Source organism: Corylus avellana, chromosome 11, assembly GCF_965113065.1.
Source record: "Corylus avellana chromosome 11, dhCorAvel1.hap1.2, whole genome shotgun sequence".
NCBI lineage: Eukaryota > Viridiplantae > Streptophyta > Magnoliopsida > Fagales > Betulaceae > Corylus > Corylus avellana.
In genome coordinates this window covers 14,824,496-14,845,529 of record NC_142500.1, presented here as the reverse complement: position 1 = coordinate 14,845,529, position 21,034 = coordinate 14,824,496, and the positions used below count along the sequence as shown (strand labels likewise).

The 21,034-nt window shown below is 35.5% G+C and overlaps 2 protein-coding genes, 1 long non-coding RNA gene and 1 pseudogene across 7 annotated transcripts in view; 2 read left to right on the top strand and 2 right to left on the bottom strand.

Moving 5' to 3' along the window:
- The first annotated feature begins 1,732 nt into the window (after positions 1-1,732).
- On the top strand, positions 1,733-7,759 carry LOC132166716 (TSL-kinase interacting-like protein). Of its 4 annotated transcripts, none has more exons than XR_009438593.2 (9): positions 1,733-2,032; positions 3,190-3,331; positions 4,139-4,362; positions 4,446-4,684; positions 4,763-5,003; positions 5,289-5,786; positions 6,601-6,720; positions 6,812-7,082; positions 7,180-7,759. XR_009438593.2 is itself a non-coding variant. In XM_088511995.1 (9 exons), exons 3-9 carry the CDS (start codon positions 3,205-3,207, stop codon positions 6,902-6,904), a joined length of 1,542 nt encoding a protein of 513 aa, XP_088368121.1. In that variant the 5' UTR covers positions 1,733-2,032; positions 2,484-2,570; positions 3,190-3,204; the 3' UTR covers positions 6,905-7,759. The 4 variants fall into 4 exon arrangements, 2 of the variants coding, with proteins under 2 accessions (XP_088368121.1, XP_059433568.2); XR_009438594.2 differs by having other exon boundaries at positions 7,164-7,759; XM_088511995.1 differs by adding an exon at positions 2,484-2,570 and having other exon boundaries at positions 6,812-7,759.
- Positions 7,760-8,897: 1,138 nt separating this feature from the next.
- LOC132166325 (putative serine/threonine-protein kinase At1g54610) lies at positions 8,898-16,010 on the top strand (annotated as a pseudogene). Its single transcript, XR_015909456.1, has 7 exons — positions 8,898-9,308; positions 10,059-10,319; positions 10,942-11,253; positions 11,485-11,709; positions 12,669-12,760; positions 14,912-15,014; positions 15,763-16,010. The product of XR_015909456.1 is annotated as a putative serine/threonine-protein kinase At1g54610 (transcript).
- A 93-nt stretch (positions 16,011-16,103) lies between these two features.
- LOC148583143 (uncharacterized) lies at positions 16,104-17,009 on the bottom strand. Its single transcript, XM_088511959.1, has one exon. It carries the CDS (start codon positions 16,534-16,536, stop codon positions 16,261-16,263), a length of 276 nt encoding a protein of 91 aa, XP_088368085.1. The 5' UTR covers positions 16,537-17,009; the 3' UTR covers positions 16,104-16,260.
- Positions 17,010-17,831: 822 nt separating this feature from the next.
- LOC132165258 (uncharacterized) overlaps positions 17,832-21,034 on the bottom strand; it is a 31,109-nt gene continuing 27,906 nt past the window's right edge. The window contains exon 3 of the long non-coding RNA XR_009438476.2: positions 17,832-18,067. This is a non-coding gene — a long non-coding RNA (uncharacterized LOC132165258). The remainder of the gene's footprint in view (positions 18,068-21,034) is intronic.

The window sequence follows — 21,034 nt, the reverse complement described above, 5'->3', positions numbered from 1 at the left end:
TTTGGGCAATACTTTTTAGCCAATTTCTTTTTATTATTATTATTATTATTTTTTGTGAGTTTTTATTTTTATTTTCCCTAAAATTAAATATGACATATCAGATGCTGAATTTGGCAAACTTAGGCTTATAGGATTTTGGTTTTTCCAATATTGATAAACAAAAAAAACCAAACTTGCTCATGATACGGAAGGAAAGTTGGCGAATCAAATAATTTGAAGTCAGATTTAAAAAAATATTGATAGGATTTCCATGAAACCTTAAAAGTAGGAGCTCTCTTCTAAACGCCACTCTACCTGCCGCTAGAGTAAGAGGAGGAGAGCAAACCTTTTGGTTTCCTTCTCCTCACCTTTTGATCTACTTCCTTCGGCTTTTCTTTTTGCTGGGATTTTCTCTTCATGAGAAATATCTCTTTCATCTAAAGTTCTCTCTAGATTTATCCAAAATCTTTACAAAACAGTAGTTGTTATAGATTCTCCTCCTCACTGCCCAGATCTGTGAAGGCTTGAAGATTGGATTTTTTAAAATCAGATCTTCGTTTCTCCGCCAGGCCCTGTCCACAGTGCAACATGTCCTTGCTCCCCGGAGCCACTTTTAGCCTCTTCCATAGACAGTTTCCGCCCCTCCACCGCAATTGCTGTTTTTTGAGTTCTTCATACTATTTTCTATTTCTGTATTTGATTTTCTATTTGTAGAGGCTTTTTTGTTTGAATCAAGAGTTTGTTGCTCCTTGATTACTAATTTTGTTATGTTTTTAGTAGTGTTGTTCCCTCCTCAATCACTTCGGTGGTTGTTGTTTTATCCTAACAAAGGTTTAGGTTAGATGTATAGCTCTTTTGAGATTCATGCTGTATGACTCTTTTGAGATTCATGTTCTTGCCTATCCTCTGTTTAGGTGTTTTTACCGCTTTATGTGGTCGATTTCTTGGCTTCTGCCCAAGTTATAGAGGTCCGGATAGTTTATGGTTCTTTGGGATCATTTATGCGTCCATTGCCTGTTCGGTTTATTCCGGTTTTTCATTTTCCAGATTTAGCACTGTCTTTTACGTTATGGGTTTGTTGTTGAGGTGCCCTCCTCTTGGTTCTTTCTTGTTATGTTATGTTGTAATCTGGTTTATTATGAATGAAGTGAAGTATTTACAAAAAATAATAATAATAATAATAATTTGAAGTCATTTATTCCCAAAAGATAAAGAAATTAAAGAATTACAAGCAATAGCAAAGCACACCCATCCCGATTGGTTATTGATTTATGGGGTGTAAAATTGTAAAATTTTACAATACTAATAGCAATACAAACTCCCAAATTGTAAAATTGTAATTTTAGCCTACCCTATACTAATAGCAATACAATCCTTGACAGAAATAATTAATCTAATACGAAGCAAAATATAAATAGGTTTCTTGCTTCCCGTGATAAATATGTTCAACAATCGACTTTTCATGTAGTAGAAATTAATAATTCATTTCATTTATTTATTTTTAGTAAATTGCTATATGACTGTTATACAAGTAAAGTGACCCAACAGTGAAAATTAGTACTTTTTTTTTTTTTTTTTTAAGTAGTGTTGTTTAATAGACTGTTATATAACTTGAGGACGTGATAGTAAAAATCAATACTTGTACAAAATTACAAATAAATCTAAGCTGATTTTTACATCTCAGTTGTATAACAATTTACTAAATAATATAAATATATATTTTTTACAAATATTAATTAAAAGGCTAAATATTACTACCACATCATCAGTCAAATTAAATGGGCTCATAAGGAGCCCAAACTCCCCATTTTGTTGGTGTTTATTACATAAGGGGCCCAAAGAAGTATTTAGTGCGAAGCCCAACGTTTCTCTGTGGGGATGGTAGTGAGAAAGAGAAACCGACTCTCGCCCAAAAACAAAGACCACTATAAATTCCCGCATTCCATTCCCGCCAATCACTTTTCCCAAGTTCAAAATCTCTCTCTGTCTCTCTCTCCCTCTCTCTCAAAAGGAGGCTTCGACTCGGGAACGCGAGGATTCAAGTCCTTTGATTGTGAGAATTCGATCGCGCTGTTCAATTTCTTTTGCCTATTCGCTGCAAATTGTTCTTGTGTGTGCGTATGTATATATATATTTTTTCATTAGAGACAAGTTAAATTGATTTCGTAAGTGTTGGTCATGATTTTGACTCGAAATTCAGTGAAAATATGTCTTTGAAACGTTTGAGCTACTCTGATTTCTGTATGTATGTCGTGGCCGAAACCCTAGCTCGGGATATGACTGGTTTTTAAATTGAGCACTCTTATCCGTGTCCCTGAAGTTAGGGTTTTTTGTCCATATGCCGAATTTTGACCTCGTAAATAGACCTTGTTTTGGCATTTGATTTTCTATATATGCTCCTGTATTGCGATACAATTTTTTTTTTTTTTTTTTGAAGATCAGTATGTGGTTTCTTGGGGCTTCTTTGTATGGTGGTTTAATGGTGAAACTATTTTCTTTCTAAGGTCTGAACTCTGAACTGGTATTGCAAAATTTTGGTGTGTTGAAGATCACTTGAAGTGTATGGAAGACTTGGAATTTGAAAATTTGGGGTATGGTTTATCAATTGGATATGTATTGGGAATTTGTGATGTATTTTTCAGTATATTATGTCCTAGCCTGCACAATTCATGAGCTTAAGCTTATTAGTTACTAAACTTATATCTCAAAGGAGTGGAAAGAGAGAACCATAATAATGGATTTCTGTTACGGTGTTAGATCTCAAGGAGTTTATAGATGATAGATTTAATGAGAAACAAAGAGGTGGGTTTGTTGTTTCATACTCTATTTCGTTAATGCGGAAGTGGTGAAGAATGTGAAAAATTGTTGTCCCTAGGAAGTGGAAGTTTTATTCTTAATTCTGCAGGCAAAAATTATGTGTTATGGTTTGAACTTTACTATTTTAAATTAGTTTTGGATTCAATTTGCGAATGTGAGGAATTTTTCCGTAAATTATCTTGCTCTATAGCATAGAAATCCTAACTCCTTTGGACCTTTTATATGGCGCTATTTGCATAAAGTGTTTCCAGACAAATTAGAAGCATTTCTGCATGATACTTATGCAGTAAATGATCTTTGATCTCCGATGGTCTGGAAGCTTGGATCTGAAATATTATTATTTTTTATTACAAGAAGGATAATGATGACTTTAGCGGCTGTCTAAATTAACAGGAAAGCTAGTTAATCATGAACACTGCTAGACAGCGAATCAGGAAGGCAGTTAAGGCTCCCTCAAAGTGCGTGGCAGACATAGATTGCACTGGAAAAAAGAAATCCACAAAGAGAACTGGTGGTCAAAGTTACAAATCTGCAGGTGAGGCGTATCTCTAAGTTTTGTACTTGAATTTCATCTAAGCGGAATTTATTTTTTGAACTATATTTATTTTTTGGGTTAAACACATTTTTGGCCCATGTGGTTTAACTACTTTATTTTTACCCGCTTAATTTTTATTTTGTATTGCAGATATCTACTGCCTCGCTTATGGTTAAAAACAGAGATTGTACCTTCATCTTACTTTCGTCCATAAATTGACAGAAATTCACGTCAATACCTTTAAAGACTCGACACATGTCCCTAAAAATTTTAAAATTAAAAAAATTGAAAAAAATTGGCCAGGGTGGCTTTGGCTTCAATTTTATTTATTTTAATTTTTAATTTTTAATTTTATTTTTTAATTTTATTTTACGTTTTTAATAATTTAATTTTTTAATTTTGAGGGACACATGTCGAGTTTTTAAGGGTATTGACATGAATTTTCGTCAATTTTTGGACGGAAGTTAGATGGAGGTACCATCTCCGTTTTTAGCCATAAGCGAGGTACCATTTTATCATCTGCGATACAAAATGAAACTTAGGTGGGTAAAACATAGTAGTTAAAGCACATGGGGTAAAATGTGTTTATCCCTTTATTTAATCATTGTCCAAGTGGATTAACTGTCCGTACCATTTCATTTATGGAGTATTGTAGATTTAGCTCATGGACTGCCTGTCAGTTCTATCATGGCTGGGACTCATTTACATGCTTGGCTTATAAAAGGAAACAATAACAGAAATATGGGATATTAGTTTCATATATTATGTTTTGCATTCTGCTCAAGTTCTTGAAAGTTCACGTTTCAGGGAAAGCTGAAGAGTTTTTGGCTGAAAAAGATGAGCAATCTCCACTTTCTAGCATAGCTGAGGGAAGGTGTCCAGAACTTCCAGTCAAAAGTAGGCGTGTTTCAGAAAAAACAAAAAGGTCACCTCTACTTGAGCTTTATCCTGGACCAAGACTTCTTCCGTCTGCAAAGATAAAGTTGCAGCTTTTCCCAATAGATGAAGACACTCGCATGGGACTGGAAAAGGTTAAATACAGAACCCTAAAGCGTTGACCTTCTAGTTATGTTGTCTTTGATTTTTTTTTTTTCAAATTATAATTTTTCTGTAGGATGGACATTATCCATACTTGGAACTTACTTTAAGTGCTCAGAAGAAGATTTCATCGGTGCTTAGGCATTTAAATAGCAAGTGGGGCAGTTCAAGTATTGCTCTTGGGGAGCCTATGGTTTGCCCATACAACATACTTAAAAATGTGTCTGGTTGCGGAAGATGGACTCTGAATGACAATGGTATCAGTGCAGGAGATGTCTTTGAAGCTGTTGGAAGCCCTGACATTTTCCGCCTAAGGTATAAGGATTGGCCATTTTCTCTTCCTATGAGATCAAGTGGTTTATGTGAAATTTCTGACTTGATTTCTCTTTCAAGGTATGGCTGGTTCTCTTATTCTGAACCTAAAACTTTAGGTAACCTTTCTTCATCAACTCTCCCCATTGATTGTTTGCAATCTGAGGGCACACGGAAAGGTTGCAACAATAATGTGGAGGTTACATATAGCAAAGGGAAACAAATTGAGGTGACAAGTGAAGAGCTCAAAGGAATCAATGTAAGTGAAATAACAGCTGCAATTGTTGCTGAGGAGGTTGCAAATGGACCTGTTGATCTTGTGGTAAATTTCATGCTCCCTTTTTCTGTTTTGTTTCTGTTTTTTTTTTTAATATATATATCCATGAGCATTTTGTTTTTGTACATGTTGTAAGTTCTTTAAAGATGTAAAAATGATGAGATATTAAAATGATCATATAATTTTTGTAAAGTCTCATTTTTCTTTTGAACTGGTGCTTGCGTGGCTATGATGCCAATACCCTGTGGTTCTATTTAGAGATTCTCTTGCAATTTATATGGTCATAAATATTCCTACTGTTCTAAAACTTACTCATTTTGTTCTAACTAGGATAGGGAACCGAGGATGGATGCTGGCCCTGGACAATCATCAGTCCTGTGGGCTGATGGTCTAACTAATATAAGCATTGGAGGCCTCCTCTCTGAGGCATCCATACAGGGAAAGTTTAAAAATTCTGTTCCCATCACTAATGGTCTAACCGATATAAGCGTTGGAGGACTCTTTTCTGTAGCCTCCTTACAGGGCAAGTCCAATAACTGCGATCCAAAATCAGTTGGGAGCACTTCAGGCTTGCATCCGAGTCAACTAATATCTGATTCCTTTGATGCTTATATTGCTGCCCAAACAAATTGTGCTCAAGTTCCAAGGTTCTCCGCTCAAGATTCACGCTCATCTATATTGGATGCTGAAGAAACATGCCAGGCGTTTCCTTTTCAAAAATTCTCATCTTCGGAAAAAGATGTTCTGCCTTGGAATGCAAGTGCTTGTTCTGGGGGCTGCAGCCAGGATGCTGGCTCCAATTCATTCAAATTTTTTAAAGCAGCTGAGGTTTGCTCAATTTTGTTTTACATGTTTTATTCTTTTACTGAGAGTTTTGAAATTTTTACATGGCTTAAATATGGGGTTGAAATGCTAACAGGTTTAAGTATTCAGATAGTTTTCAATCCCATTCATCCAATAAGTACGGTGCTTGTATGTAAGCAATATGTATGTCAGTCTTTTATATAAATCATACCCTATATTAATCATTGATGGATTTCTGGATTTTCTTGCAAACAGGATATCTAATTGAAGTTTGGTTTTTACATCAGTCACAGTTTCGTTTAACAATTGAAATTTAGAAACTTTTTTGAAAGACATGAAATTTGATCTAGAAATGTTTAATATATTTAAATGTTGCAAGTTTCTTGTGTAATGTAATTGGTGCTCTAGAAATTATTACATTGATACAAAGGTTGGATGAGGTATCACTTGATTCTTGATGGAAGAGGAGGGCTAGTGGACTTGAAAGATGCCTTGCTAATGATGTGGACATTTTGCCTTGGGTTTGTTAGGATTCAGGACTATTAGGAGTCAACCGTTTGAATCTGACAGTATATGCAAGGGCGGATTGATTCCTAAACATCTGTTGGGTAGAACTTTTTGAATGTAACTTGTTTAGAATTTGACTAATTTGTCATTTGTAGTTAAGATCATCTGGTAGGCTATTTTTGGTTGTTGCTTTATCAAGTAGCTGGGACAAAGGCTTGGTTGAGACTTGAAACAGCATGAGACTAGTGGGCTTTAAGATACTAATATCAACCCAGTTTGCACCTTAATAAGTTCCAATGAGTGTTCTAATGTCTGTTACTTTGTTATGCAGATCAACTGTCAATCTGGGTTTTCACAAGATCATGCTCATCAAGAATCTGAAACAGACCTGTTGCTTTGTTCACGAACATATAATGATGAAAGTAGTCTTGGGCTGTCAGGCATTAAATGGGTACTTGAATTTTTCACTGAAGCAATTGATTGATTCTTATGAATGATTTCTTGAATAGTAAATTTTATTATATTTTGACGGTTTGAATCAGACTGACTCGCGTGGACCCTTTGATCTTGGTCTACCCACCTCTCAGAAGCTTACCAATGGAGACAGTATTAACATCAGCAGATTTGTTAGATAGCAGTCTGGATGCATTCCAAAACGACTTTCGTTGGAGGCTGAAAGGTTCCTGTCGAAGATAAGAAAATATAGTACACAAAGAAACCAACAAATGAGTAAGGTGAAGCTTGATGGGTGGATCAAGTATTATAGCATATTAAGGCAAGTGACCCCAGGCTGCATCTGGAAGCATCATTAAGGTACCTGGCTATCAGATCAGGGTGTGTGTGTGAAATGCTTGGGAATGTAATATATAGGCAATACAACTAATACTCTGAAAGGATTTTATCTGGACAGCTGGCTGTCAGCTTTTCATATCCAAGCAAAGAGTATTAGCTGGTCCTCCTCTGCTGGGAATTTGGCCTTGAACATAAACCATCAGTTGGCTATCAGGTGCACCTCTGTCAGATTCAGATTGTGTATCATCAAATTGGAGATGGCTAGCATTTTTTTTTTCTTCCTGAAAAATGTAATCTGACAACGGCTGTATGAGTGCGGCCTGCGGGAGGAAATTACTTTGGGGGTGAAAGAAAAAATTCTTTTGAGAATGAGTATTTTATTCACACAGATTGTAAATTGTAGTAGCTGATTAATTGTTATTTTAGTACTTGAGATTGGCTATCCACTCCTTTTTTTTTTTTTTTCCTCCGTTGGATGGTGATTGGCTTGCAGTTTGAATGCCCATGAGGTTAATAATTTTATGTAAATTCACTGCCTCGTCATACTTGGCATTCAGGTAGGTATAGGGGAGAGATCGGGAGAACTTAGCAGGCTCTTTTACATTGTGTAGACAACATTAGCATATATGGGATTCGATCCTTTTAGGGTTTTACAGTCGCTTGCTCTTCTTCTTATTGGATTCTTTTCGGATTCTTTTGATCTACAACTGTTCTTTTGGGGACTAACACATCTATCTCTTGTTGTTCAAAACAGTTTGTTTTTCAACCGTAACTTGTCCTGGTTGCCCGCCCTTTATCTTCTTCACATTGCTCTCCTTGCTTGTCTTGTTGCTTGGTTTATAGTTTTTTTTTTGGGTTAATTACATTCTCCTCTCAAATTACTAATTTATTAGTTCCCTTTGGACACTTAGCCGCATTAAAATATTATTTTGTTGCAAAAAATTTTGCAGTTAGGAAATCTCGTTAAATCGGACGGAGTATGCATTGTTTAGACGTAAAAGGACGGAAATACTTTCAAATAAAAATTACAAAAATTTTAAAACTAAAAAATTTAAAAATTAAGAATTAAATATATTTATAAAAAAAGCTAAGAATAATCATCGAACTAGAACTATTCCCTGGTGTTTGAAGATAAATTGGCTACCCGATTTATCCTCAAATGGAGTGCCTTAAGGGCGGTGGCTTTCAAATGGGTGGTTGAGTCGCCTCCAATATATATATATATATATATATATTAAATTTTATTTCTAAAACGCGATTAGTGGGATTTAGATTTTTATTTTTTTTTAGCTTATATTACAAGGAAAAAAAAAGAAAGACGGGATACTTATGGCCGGAGACAATTTTTAAAAATTCATTTGATTACCAAGCAAATCGTGAAAAGCGAGTCTTACAAGAAAGAACAGTTGAACTCCTCGTAAAGCAATTAGAGGGGCGTTCTTGTCATTCCAGGCCGTTTCTTTGCAGAAGGCCCGAATTGCCCCTTCTTATACGGCACGCAACCATCCTTTCCCCTTGAATACTCGTCTCTACCCGCCAATTTACATATATAAATTACAAAAACTGCCACTTCCTCGAGATCACAGCCCAAGACATTGATCATGGAGGGAAACCTCAAAGAACTCTCTTTCCACGAAAATTCCCTCTTCTCCCCCACCTTTACAATAATTCCAAACAAATGCCGGCCCAAGGACGGCGGGCATCGACTTCTCTCATTTTCATCTTCTTCTTGCTTTCTCTTGATATCATCAAACTACTCCATACCATACCAGTCCATACAATATTGCCACCTTGCTTTTAACGAAAAAAGCATCAATCCGATTCAGCTGAGACGCGATGGGATGTGTTCAGGCAAAGGCTTCTCCTCATCAGGGCATCGAGAAGTTGAAATTGGATGGTGGGTATGTTAAGGAGGCCAGCGGAGGGATACCCGTTACTCACAAACAGCTTGGGAAGGTTCAGGCCAGTAAGGAGCTAACGAGGCTTCTTCAATCGGGTGATCTCGGCCTGAAAGATAAGCATACTGTGAGAGTGGAGGCAGCTGGTAGTGGTGGTGGTGCCGAAGGAGAGGCGGAGAGGGAGAGGAGTGGTGGCAGCCGGAATGTGTCGAAGAGGGTTGTGCCGAAGAAGATTGGAGAAGATGAGCTGGTTGATGGGTGGCCCAAGTGGCTAGTTGATAATGTGTCTGCAGGTCTGTTGGAGGGTTTGGTTCCCACGAGTGCTGATTCCTATGATAAACTTGCTAAGGTTAGTGTTGATGTTGCGATAGCAAGTGTTCCACCTGCTTAAGTACAATCTTTTATATATATATATATAAGTTTTTGGACACTTTCTCCGATTGTACTTGAACCATGTGGGACAATTATGATCGTAAAAGTTGTTATTGACTTTGATATTACATGATCTTTTCTTTTATTAGGATACGAGCGAAATTTTTGTTTCATATTCACTATATTGTCAAATTGATGTTGCTTCAATTCTATGAGAAGTGGCACTCTCAGTAAAGAAATCTGTTTAACTGCATTTGCAAATTAGGATTTCAAATGAAGAGATTTGGATTTCAATTTCTGATATAGACAATACTCATATGCATTTCTCTGGAGTGCCTACTCTGATGTGGCAGTGAAAATTATTATAGAATGTTGCTTGTACTTTAATTTATTATTTCATCCGATAGTGATTTTTACTTTTACGTTAGGGAATTAGCAATTGGGAGTGTGTAACATTCCTCGTATATAGGAGACAACTAATCATAGAGTCAAGAGAAGAACATCTTACTCCAAGGGGTGGGAAAGGCTTCATTTGTCACCCTTCTTAAGCATTCCAAATATTTGTCATCTCTTTTGCCTTATTCTTTGCAAGGGTTGTTAAATTACCAGTTATATCAAAAGCTTAAGTTGAATCATTTAGTTAATGTTTTAACAAGACTCAAATTAACAAGGGATAGGGAGATAGAAAGATGTTGTCTGAATTGGGTTTGGATTTTTGGTTTTGCAGATCGGGCAAGGAACTTATAGCAATGTGTACAAAGCTCGAGATAGGATCACTAAAAAGATTGTGGCTTTGAAGAAAGTGCGGTTCGACACATTGGAGCCGGAGAGTGTCAAGTTTATGGCAAGAGAGATAACGATGCTAAAGAGGCTAGATCATCCCAACATCATCAAGCATGAAGGACTAGCCACATCGAGGATGCAGTATAGTCTTTATCTGGTCTTCGATTTCATGCAGTCAGACTTAACTAAATTATCTCAGGTCCTGGTGGCAGGCTCAATGAAGCACAGGTTGGCATTTTTCCTCCCCAACTGAGTATTCCTGAATTCTTAGCTGCCCAAAAAGGTGGGGAATTCTTGAAGTGATAAGAACAGCATCTTGAATAGTAGGTAAAAGTTTCAAAATGATATTGATCAGGTGGGAAACCATTTGTATCAAGCCCCAAACTAAAATTGAGCAGATGCTAACTATAACTGATACATTCTAACAAAGTATGTCAACAACATTCTGGGGGTGAGGCAAGCCATTTTAAACAACTTACCTTTTTATTTTCCAAAATATAGGCTTCACAATACACTTAGAAAATGTGAATTTAACATAAAATGTTAAGCAATATTTCTACCCAACAATATCCAAATATTGTCATGAACATATATAATATTTTACTGTGACCAACCACATAACTTCATCAATTTCAAACGGTACTAGAATCATATCCCTAGAGTATATTATGATTTGAATGAAAAACTTTAAAGTGACAAAGAAGCATAACTATATAACACACTTATGAACTATTATGCACTTAATGAGATTTCCTATAGTTCATATAAATTGCACCACTTGGCGAACTGTATCACAATGATTTGGGTATTTTCTGATGCATGTCAAGTGCTATATGCAGCAGATACTTTCTGGTCTCCAACACTGCCATGAGAATCGAGTTTTACATCGAGACATCAAACCTTCCAACTTGTTAATAGACAAATATGGAGTGTTAAAAATTGCTGATTTTGGGCTTGCAAATCTTTTTGTTCCTAACCAAAAACGCCCCCTTACAAGTTGAGTTGTGACACTCTGGTACAGGGCTCCAGAGCTACTGTTAGGTTCCACAGATTATGCAGTTGGTATTGATCTTTGGAGTGCAGGATGCCTATTGGCGGAGATGTTTGTTGGGAGGCCAATTATGCCCGGGAGAACAGAGGTAGAATCCTTCCAGGGACACATATGCATTTAGACTTCATTTTGGACACCACTTGGAACCAAAACCATTTATAATAGATGTGTTGGGGGCATTCCATGAAATTTTGTATGCTCAATGGTATTCTCATGTTTCCATGCATTGCAGAGTTACTACCTTTTCCAAGGGGACATGCACGCAATGATTTTATACTGACCATATTTTTGAAGTTTATTAACTCTTCATTGTACTCAGGTTGAGCAGCTCCATAAGATCTTCAAACTTTGTGGTAAACCATCGGAGGAGGACTATTGGAAGAAAATGAAGCTGCCAACAACCTTCCGACCACCGTCGCATTATAAACCTAGTTTCCAAGAAGCCTTCAGGGCTTTTCCTACCTCTTCATTTGGTCTTTTGACAACACTTCTTGCTCTTGATCCAACCTCTCGTGGCAGTGCTGCTTCTGCTCTCCAAAATGAAGTAAGTAAACATAGCATCTCTGTAGTCGTTGCTAGCGGTATTACTGGTTCTCAGACCTTTCTTTGGCTGACTAAGGCTTTGGACTAAAAGTTCAGATATTTTTTTTTTTTTTGATCAGTAAAAAAGGCTTAGAGAATTAAGAGTATTGTCTCTTTTGTCCAATTATATTTTTGTGTGTGAATGAGATTTGAGTGTATTGGAGCTTTTGGGTTTGAGTGATGTTCTCTATACTACTCTTTGTACTCCATCATTTTGTTAGTGAATTTCCTCTGGATTGTCTTCGCCTGTAGAGATAGGCTTACTAAGCCGAACCACATAAGTCTTGGTGTCTTATGTGATTGTGCTTATTTTCTGCTTCTTTGGTGATCCTGAAATTTAGTTTGTCACAACAAAAATATTTTACCCTTGTTAAAACCAGAGACAAAGCAAAACGAGTTATTGTCTGAATTATTTTAATTTTCCTATTCCTTTCTCTGATTTGTAGGTAACTAAAGTTCTGAGTTTTTACTCACTAGCGTATCATGATGATTTTATGCTCAATGACCCAGGTTATTATACCTGCCATTTTTGTTAGCAAAAATAAACATCATTTTGGTATAAAAATAAAAAATAAAAGAACCCGGGACTTTGGTCAATATGGGTCTTCTCATTGGCTTTAGCAACCTTAAGTGGTTCATCATGCTAAATCAAAATGACATACCATGAAGAATACTTTGCTTCTGAACTTGATTAACATTTAAGAGAAACACATGGGAAAAATTGAAGGTTATTTGAAACATGAAGTATAGGCTGTCTCTTTAAATTGAACTTTTACTCTGGAAGCAAATTGAACAAATATAGAAAAAGAGGAATAGAAAGTGTTCCTTATGAACTTTTCTATGATCTTCCTGGTGCTTATATGCATTACATGTCATCAAAATATTCCACACAGTATTCTGAATAGTTCTTTCTGCTTTCAGTTCTTTACTTCAAGTCCCTTGGCATGTGACCTTTCAGCTCTACCAGAACCTGGGAAAGAAAAGGATGAATCTCGAACCAGTACTCGTAAGAAGTAAGCTATTAGTTCATAACATGAAATTCTTTTCCTCAATAATCTGATGAATAGTTTTTATGTAGGGATCATGATGTCTTCATCAGGCTGATCTTTAAGATAATAAAGAGAAAGAAGATCAGGAAACCTAAATCAAGCATTTGAATTTAAATGTATTAATGTGTTATATTTTGTTATTAATTTTTCTTTTCTAATTAAGATTTTAGCAGCATGGAAAATTGTTTTTTTTGTAACAAGTAAAATCCTAACAATTATTTACTGATGCTTTTTGTATTAATATTCTATGTCCATCACCTTCTAAATTTTCCATTTCCTTCCTATGATAGATATTAGATTTTCTGAATTTCATTTCTTTCGTGGTGTTAACTGCCAAATTTGTAAGTAGCATGTCTAAAAGTTTCAATGAGAAGTGAAAAATGCATCATGTTTTTAGCTGCACTTTGGAGGTAAAACTTCATCCTCTTTATTTAAGTTACTGCAGAGGTGAAGTCCTCCCTACTAATGAGAGTTGGAAACACAAAGGAATGTGTTTTTGAATCCCACTGGCCTTTTTAAATCATCAAAAATACCAATTAATTTCATTTAAAAGCTACCAAATCCTGCAAAAGCTAAGGTTTCTTGGGAGTTAATTTGTGTTCCAAAGAAGGAAGGTGGTTTAAGGTTGAAGAGGATAGAGGATTGGAATGAGGCAGCAATTTTGAAGCACATCTGGAATTTATACACTAGATCAGGTTCTTTTTGGGTGGCCTGGGTCAATTAAACCTTCTTAAAAGGGAGATGTTTTTGGCTGCCTAAAGTACTGCAAAATGCTACATGAGCTGGAGGAAGATTCTCAAGCTTAGGGACACAGCAAAACAAGTCCTAAAATTCTTGGTAGGTGGCGGTAGCAGCATATACTTATGGTTGGATTTTTGGCATCCGGATGGTATACTCTATGATCAGTATGGTTATATAGTATTTTATGATGCAAGGAATAAATTGGATGTAAAATTATCAAGTATTATTAAAAGGAAGGAGTGGGAATGGCTACCTGCTAGGTCTGAAAGTTTGATTAACATACAAGGTAAGCTAAGCTGCCTTTGGTAACACTAGGGGTTAGTGACAAACCTTTATGGATGGTTTCAAAGTCAAACAGTTATACGAGCAGGGAAACTTGGGAAGCAATTCGGGAGAAGCAGCCAAGGGTTGAATTATGGAAGTTGATTTGGTTCTCCATGGCTATTCCAAAACATGCATTTTGTATTGTGGCTCGCGGTAAAAAACTGATTCTCAACAGGCGTAGAATGTTGAAGCGGGGCTTTAAAGGTGAGTTAAAAATGTTTGTTTTGTAGAAATTTCATTGAATGTGGAGACCACTTGTTCTTTGATTGTGGCTTTAGTAAAACGTTATGGAGGGAAGTGATGCAGAAATGCCTTTAGATTGATATTCCTACTAGTTGGGAGGAAATCTGAAGTAAAGGGATTAGGGAATGGAGGATAAGAGCTTAAAAGCTGTGGTATGCAAGTTGGCTAGGGTTGCAGCAGTTTATAACATTTGGAGGCAGAGAAATGATGTTAAACATGGGAACCAAATAAATTTAGAAGAGAAAGCTTTGCAGAAGATATGCTGGGAAGTAAGGAGCAGAATTGTGGGGAAGGGGAAATTTAAGGCAACTGATGAGAATGTGGCTATTTGTAGTAGTTGGGTATCTCTCAAAATGCTTTGCATTAATGGCTACTGGTGTCTATTAATAGAATGGGTGTATGGGGGCTTTTCTGTATAAAGCAGATAATGTTGTTTGTAGAAAGGTGAGTTGTGCATTTGTTGTTAGTTAAGGGAATCTTGATGCATTTTGTAGGTAAATGTGTTGTTTAGAACTAGTGTTTTCAGTGGTTGCTGGAATGTGTTTGTAATTGTTGTTGATTGTAGAGTGGTTGCTTGTAATTGATGCTCTGGTTAGCATAAGGGGTTCCAACATCTTTCTGGAGTGTGTAGTATTCGTTCTTTTGTTGGTAATAAAAATTCATTCATCAAAAAAAGAGAAAGAAAAAATGCTACCAAAACCTTCATAGGCACTTTACCATGTAAATTACAATGGGTTGTACTTGTATCAAATTCCATGGGATGTCCAAACACCATGAGTTACTTCATTGTGCTTTTCCATCTTACAGGCGCAGGCCTAAAACAAAGAAACCATCTCAAACAAGTCATGAAGGTGATCGGACAAAGGCCCTAATTGCACACGCCAGTGGACATTTTGACGCTTCTAAAGAGGTAAAGCATCTTGAAGGAATACCTTTCGAGCAACATTTTCAGTTGAGGTTTCTATTCTCATTAAGTGGGTGTTCACTCTTTTTGTGAAAAATAGAATTCTGTTGGGTATTGAAGAGAAGTATTCATTTGAGTTCAAATGATGCATCAAACTTCCAACCATTGGTCATATTTTTAGTTACAAAATAATGTTTCTGTTAACAGTTTTAGCCAAATCACACTATCCGATTGTTATTTTAGCTAAATTACACCTTGGCTCCACTAAAATTATCCTTTTAGTCAGATGTTTTCTTGGAACATTTCCTATAGCCCTATAGGAGAAATCCTTAAGAGAGCAAGTAAGACCTTTTCTTTCAAAGGAGATAGTAATAGGGCAATGGCTAATCATCACTCCTTTCATTGCTGCTACAGAATATCTTTAATCTAATCAATAGACCAATTAAAGATTATTTTCTTTAACTAAGCTGAATTCCTCTTTCATTATAATAATAATAATAATAATTATTATTATTATTATTATTACTTTTCCTTTAGCTTCTGCAGTGGAAGAATGAAGAGCCACACATGCATGCATAGCCAAGACATGGGTTACAGTGCAAGCAGCACTTCCTCTAGTGTACAAACGATTAGGCATCAAGGGATCCTGCATGAATCCCTATCCCCAGTTCTTCGTTCTCATAAAATACTATCACCAAAAACTGAGGGTCATCATAATGCTCTCAAGAACATCAAGAATCTTACCCTTTTGCAGGCCTCTATAACAGATATCATCAACCCCAATGAAGGCAACATATTTGCTCAATATCGCAGGTCCCTTTCTGAAATGGATTTCCGAAATCGCGACCCAGATAAGATATCAAAATCCTTTCGACTCAATACAGATTCTCAAGATGATACATAATATTCTGAGTTGTACGTTTCATTCTTCTTTTCTTAGCTTTTTTGTTACCATCTTTAACTTGTAAGCTGGCCTATATAAACTGAGTTCCATATAGATAATTTTCTGGAAAATAATAAGAGAAGATCATGTTGGCAGAAAATAAACTCATTCAGAAACAATATATATATATATATATATATATTGCATTATATCTGCGAAATTTTGGAAATATGTTTTGGGTTTGCTTGCAAGTAGAGGTAAGAATGATTCTCCCATGAACTTTATGAACAGATTAGATATCACAGAACATTCTTGAGACAAATTATTTATGTATTAAGAGAAAGAGAACAAATGATGATTTGATGTTCTTCACTCGTCGTCGAAGTTATCTTTAAACTTGCTCTTGATCCACTTGAAGCTGTTACGGAAAGAAGATTTGAGCTTCCCTTCCATGGCGTACATGTTGTAGGATGCCACCCTTTTCCTCCTCTTGAGCTCTGGATTCCCAGATGCCCCCAAAGCAGCATCTCTGTTGCGATTTGCGCCATTGAAGCTGAAAGACTTGGACCTGTCAAGCTCGAAAGCTGATCGTATGTCTGTGTAGGGGGTGGAGTAGTAGCCTGAAAATGATTTGCTCTTTTCCATGGCCTCAAAAAATGCTAGAGGATTTTGCCTTGCTTCCACTTACATCATTATTTTAAAGGAAGAGAGAATTCTGGGATAATGTTAATATTGGGATAATGTTTTTATACACAACATGAGTGGTGTGCACGGGCCATGACTACGTTTTAGTTGATGATTAAATATTGAATTTGTGGAGATACTTCGTAAGGAGATGATTCGATGCAATATAGGCATGTTTAATTTAGTGGCAGACAATAATTCTTGAGTCTTTTAAGTGCTTGAATGTAGTGTGGGATATTGTAGGTGTTTTCTGAGTATTTCGGGGCAAACATGATCTGTATAGTGGGTAAAACGTAAAAATGCAATTTTTGTATTGTTAGAACAGTTGCGAACTAGTGGTTTGAGGCACTTGCAAAGAAAGGTGAGAGATGAGCAAAAGAGCGGGTTGGAGTGGGCCGGCGGGAGATAGCTCTGATCTCTAAGTTAGTATATTCGAGGAGAATAATATCAGAGAATAGTATATAGAGAGAAAGAAACGAAGATCCTTTTTTACCTGTTGTTCATCTTTTTGATATCAATTTGTCATAGCCGCTCTTCGTGTAGCACTCATTGGTTGGAGGTCGTTCTGCCATGGTGTTCCTTAGGCTGCGTGACTCTTGCAAACCCTCATTTCTTCTTGGGATCACGGGGACTAATGTTGATGCCTAAAGAGATAGGATCCGGTGTGGAGCTAGGTGGCTGTATCTTGGTCCATTGGTCGATGGGCTAGGTATTCAGGTTGGCAGGTCCAACACATGATACGGCAGTCATGACAAAAATAACTTTTTCACTCATTTCGCACCATACAAACATATGATCACTTGTAAATATCTCTAATTTAATGTTGAATATTTAAAATGAAGAAGAGAAAAAGAAACTAATCATTGATGGCTCTATATCATATGACGTGAGGCTATGCTCCTCATGAATGGTAGCAGGAGGTGGTGGCTGAAGCTGTTGATGACAAAATGGCACCACTGATGTGTCTCATTCGGTTTTCAGTGGTGGTGGGTCATGTCTAGTTTTGCTGGGGTGGTGGAACTATAGCAGCCGTAAGAGGAGGTCTGCCAAGTGCTCATCCCATCATAATTACATAGTATTGGTGGTGAGGCCCACAAGGCCCAATTGGATTGTGGAGGACGAGTCCCACATTGGGAAGTATTTATCTTGGATCAATTATTCGATTGAAACATACTTTCACGTTGATCATCAACATCGTATCCAATTCATTGATGGGGTTTGAAAAAATCATTGCAGATTGCATTATGGCTTGTAAGAATAAATTAACAAGGAATTTCAAAATACAATTCGGCATGACCCAATGCTATTACTATGCATCTCTCGATTCCAAAAAACATCCTGGATACTGGTTAATTGTATCATAACCATCATTTACATTGCTGTGCACATTGATTATACATGGTTAATAATCTCTCCTGCAAGAGTGAATTCCAGCTGCAACACCTAGACATCCAGGACTTGAACATAATTACTGAGAGGAATTCAGCTGCACCTGTCGGTTGATACAAGATCCAAGTAGAGATGTTAAGTTTTGTTTAAATAGAGGAAACCAAACTAGGATTTGAGGGTCATCTCTTGGCAGCCAACAGAACACAAAAGCTAAATTATCAAGTAGGAAGCATAGCAGAATTCATATCTACCTAACACTAGGCTCTGGTTGCCAAATGCCTACGAAATGTGGAAAGATATATCAGTATCTTGGCAAACTTATAATTCTATTTCTTTCTATTTTATGTATTATTGTTAAGAACATGTAAAATTTCAGTACTTAAGTAAATATTAAAATAGACGTCCCCTCTTTTCTCTTTTTGTTACTCATTTTTTTCTATTTCTAGTATGGTAAAATTGCATAATAGGGGAGCTCTCCCCTTGATGTAGATCGAGGGGTGCATGGGAGTTCACGAGGAAGTTGGGAGCAAACTCAAGTGTCCAGAAGACTGTTCTAGACAGGTGTGTTAGAACGAAATCACAAGCTCATTCAAACGAGCTATTGTAGAATACAGCAGGAGAAGCACAAAAAGGCTCGTGTGCTAACTCGTTCGAACAAAATTGCAAACAAGGCAACCAGAAGGGCTCGTTTGCTATCTCGTCTGACCAAGATTGCAAACGAGTCAACCCAAGAAACTTCTAGAAGCCCTTGTTTGAGGTCCCGTTTGGACGAGATGAACCCAAAGGCTTCCAGTAGCTCTCGTTTGCTATCTCGTCCGAAGCTCGTTTGAACGAGGAATAAAATGTCATATTTTTCTTTATTTTCTATGCTCGTACGGATAGGGGTGTCAATACGGTTACGGTTAGCAGTTATTGCAATAACCGCTAACCGTAACTGCCTTAGCGGTTAGTAGATTTCACTAACTGCAACCACTAACGGCTAGGTAATTAGCGGTTAGGTTAGCGGCTAGTGAAATAGATAACTGCTCGCTAGTCGCTTTTTCAAAATTTGGCTTTTTAAGCTTTTTTTGGGCTTTTTTTTTTTAAAAAAATTATTGTAGCATTTTTTCCCTCATTTGTTTTTTGTATTTTTAGTGTCTTCTTAGGCCCAATTGCTATAAAAGAGCCCATATTGAAAAATAAAAAATATTTGACCCCAAATTTACATTTACTTGTACTTTTAAAAAATTCCTTAAATATTAAATCATAACCGGTTAACTTTTTTTTTTTTTTTTTAAAAAAAACACACACACACAAACACTATATATATATATATATATATATATATATATATATATATATATATATAAAATTCAACACAACATATAAAAGAAGTTCAAATAAACATATGATATATATGATTATATGTCATATTATATATGATCATATGTATTATTTGTTATTATATAATCATATGATTTAATGATCAATTCATCATGTGATATAATCATATCAATTATAGTGATAATGTTACTAAAATTAGAATGATAATACATTAATACTTCATTGTCAATTATAATGACAATGTGTTTATAAGTGACACATTGTTTAATCCAATGTCAATTACTTAATTTGATATTATACGAATCACATTATCATTATACATTAATAATATGATTAACTTGAATAAAGTATTTGAATTTTCATTGAATCATATGATTAAGTATTGATATTATACATTTATATTATTCATATGCATATATGTATAATTATAATTTATAACATATGTAGACTTATAAGTTTATAACATACATTGGAACTAAGTCTCTAGGTACTTAATTGTTGTATTAGTATGAATTGGTATACTTATGACTTATGTCATATTATATATGTATAATTTGTTATTATATAATCATATAAATTAGAATGATAATACATTAATACTTCAATTGTGATTATAAGTAACATATTATTGAATCTAATGCCAATTACTTAATTTGATATTATACGAATCACATTATCATTGTACATTAATAATTTGATTAATTGGAATAAAGTATTTTAATTGTCATTGAAATTCATATGATTAAGTATTGATCTTATACATTTATATTATTCATATGCATATATGTATAATTATAATTTATAACATAGATTAGAACTAAGTCTCTAGATACTTAATTGTTATATTAGTATGAATTTGTATACTTATGAGTTAACTGGAATAAAGTATTTGAATTGTCATTGAAATTCATATGATTGAGTATTGATCTTATACATTTATATTATTCATATGCATATATGTATAATTATAATTTATAACATATATAGACTTATAAGTTTGTAACATACATTAGAACTAAGTCTCTAGATACTTAATTGTTGTATTAGTATGAATTGGTATACTTATGAGTTATGTCATATTATATATGTATAATTTGTTATTATATAATCAAATGATTTAATGATCAATTGATCATGTGATATAATCATATAAATTATAGCGATAATATATTAATACTCAAATTGTGATTTAATTATCTAAAAAAAAAAATTGTGATTTAATGATAAGTGATTATGTTATTATAAGTATAAATATTACTATAATTATAATTATAAAAATATATTATATAAAAAGGCGGTTAGCTGTTAGCGGGCGGTTTCTAATCGCCTGCATTGACACTCCTACGTACAGACGAATAAGTGAGCCTCTTCTAATGAGTTGTATAAGTTTTGTTAAACCGACTTATTTTAAAGTTCTACTAGGTTTAGGAGTTTGTTGCTTATAAATACTTGTTAGACAACCTAAAATGGAGCTTTGATATATTTGAATAGTTTCAATAAGGAAATTCATACCGAGTTTTTCTTCTATTTTCCTCTATCCCCTCGATAGAATCTTAGTTGTTGAGAAGAGTTTTGAGTTATTTGTTGCTTGTCTTTGCAACCCACTACGTCACACTGCATCACTCTCCTCATATCAACACCCTTCCCCACCCTCCAAGAAAAGAAATATTGGTTGAACAAGAAGGCCTCTCCCCTCTGAAGTGGGAGAAATACCACTTGGCTATAAAAGGCATGTGGAAGCACATTC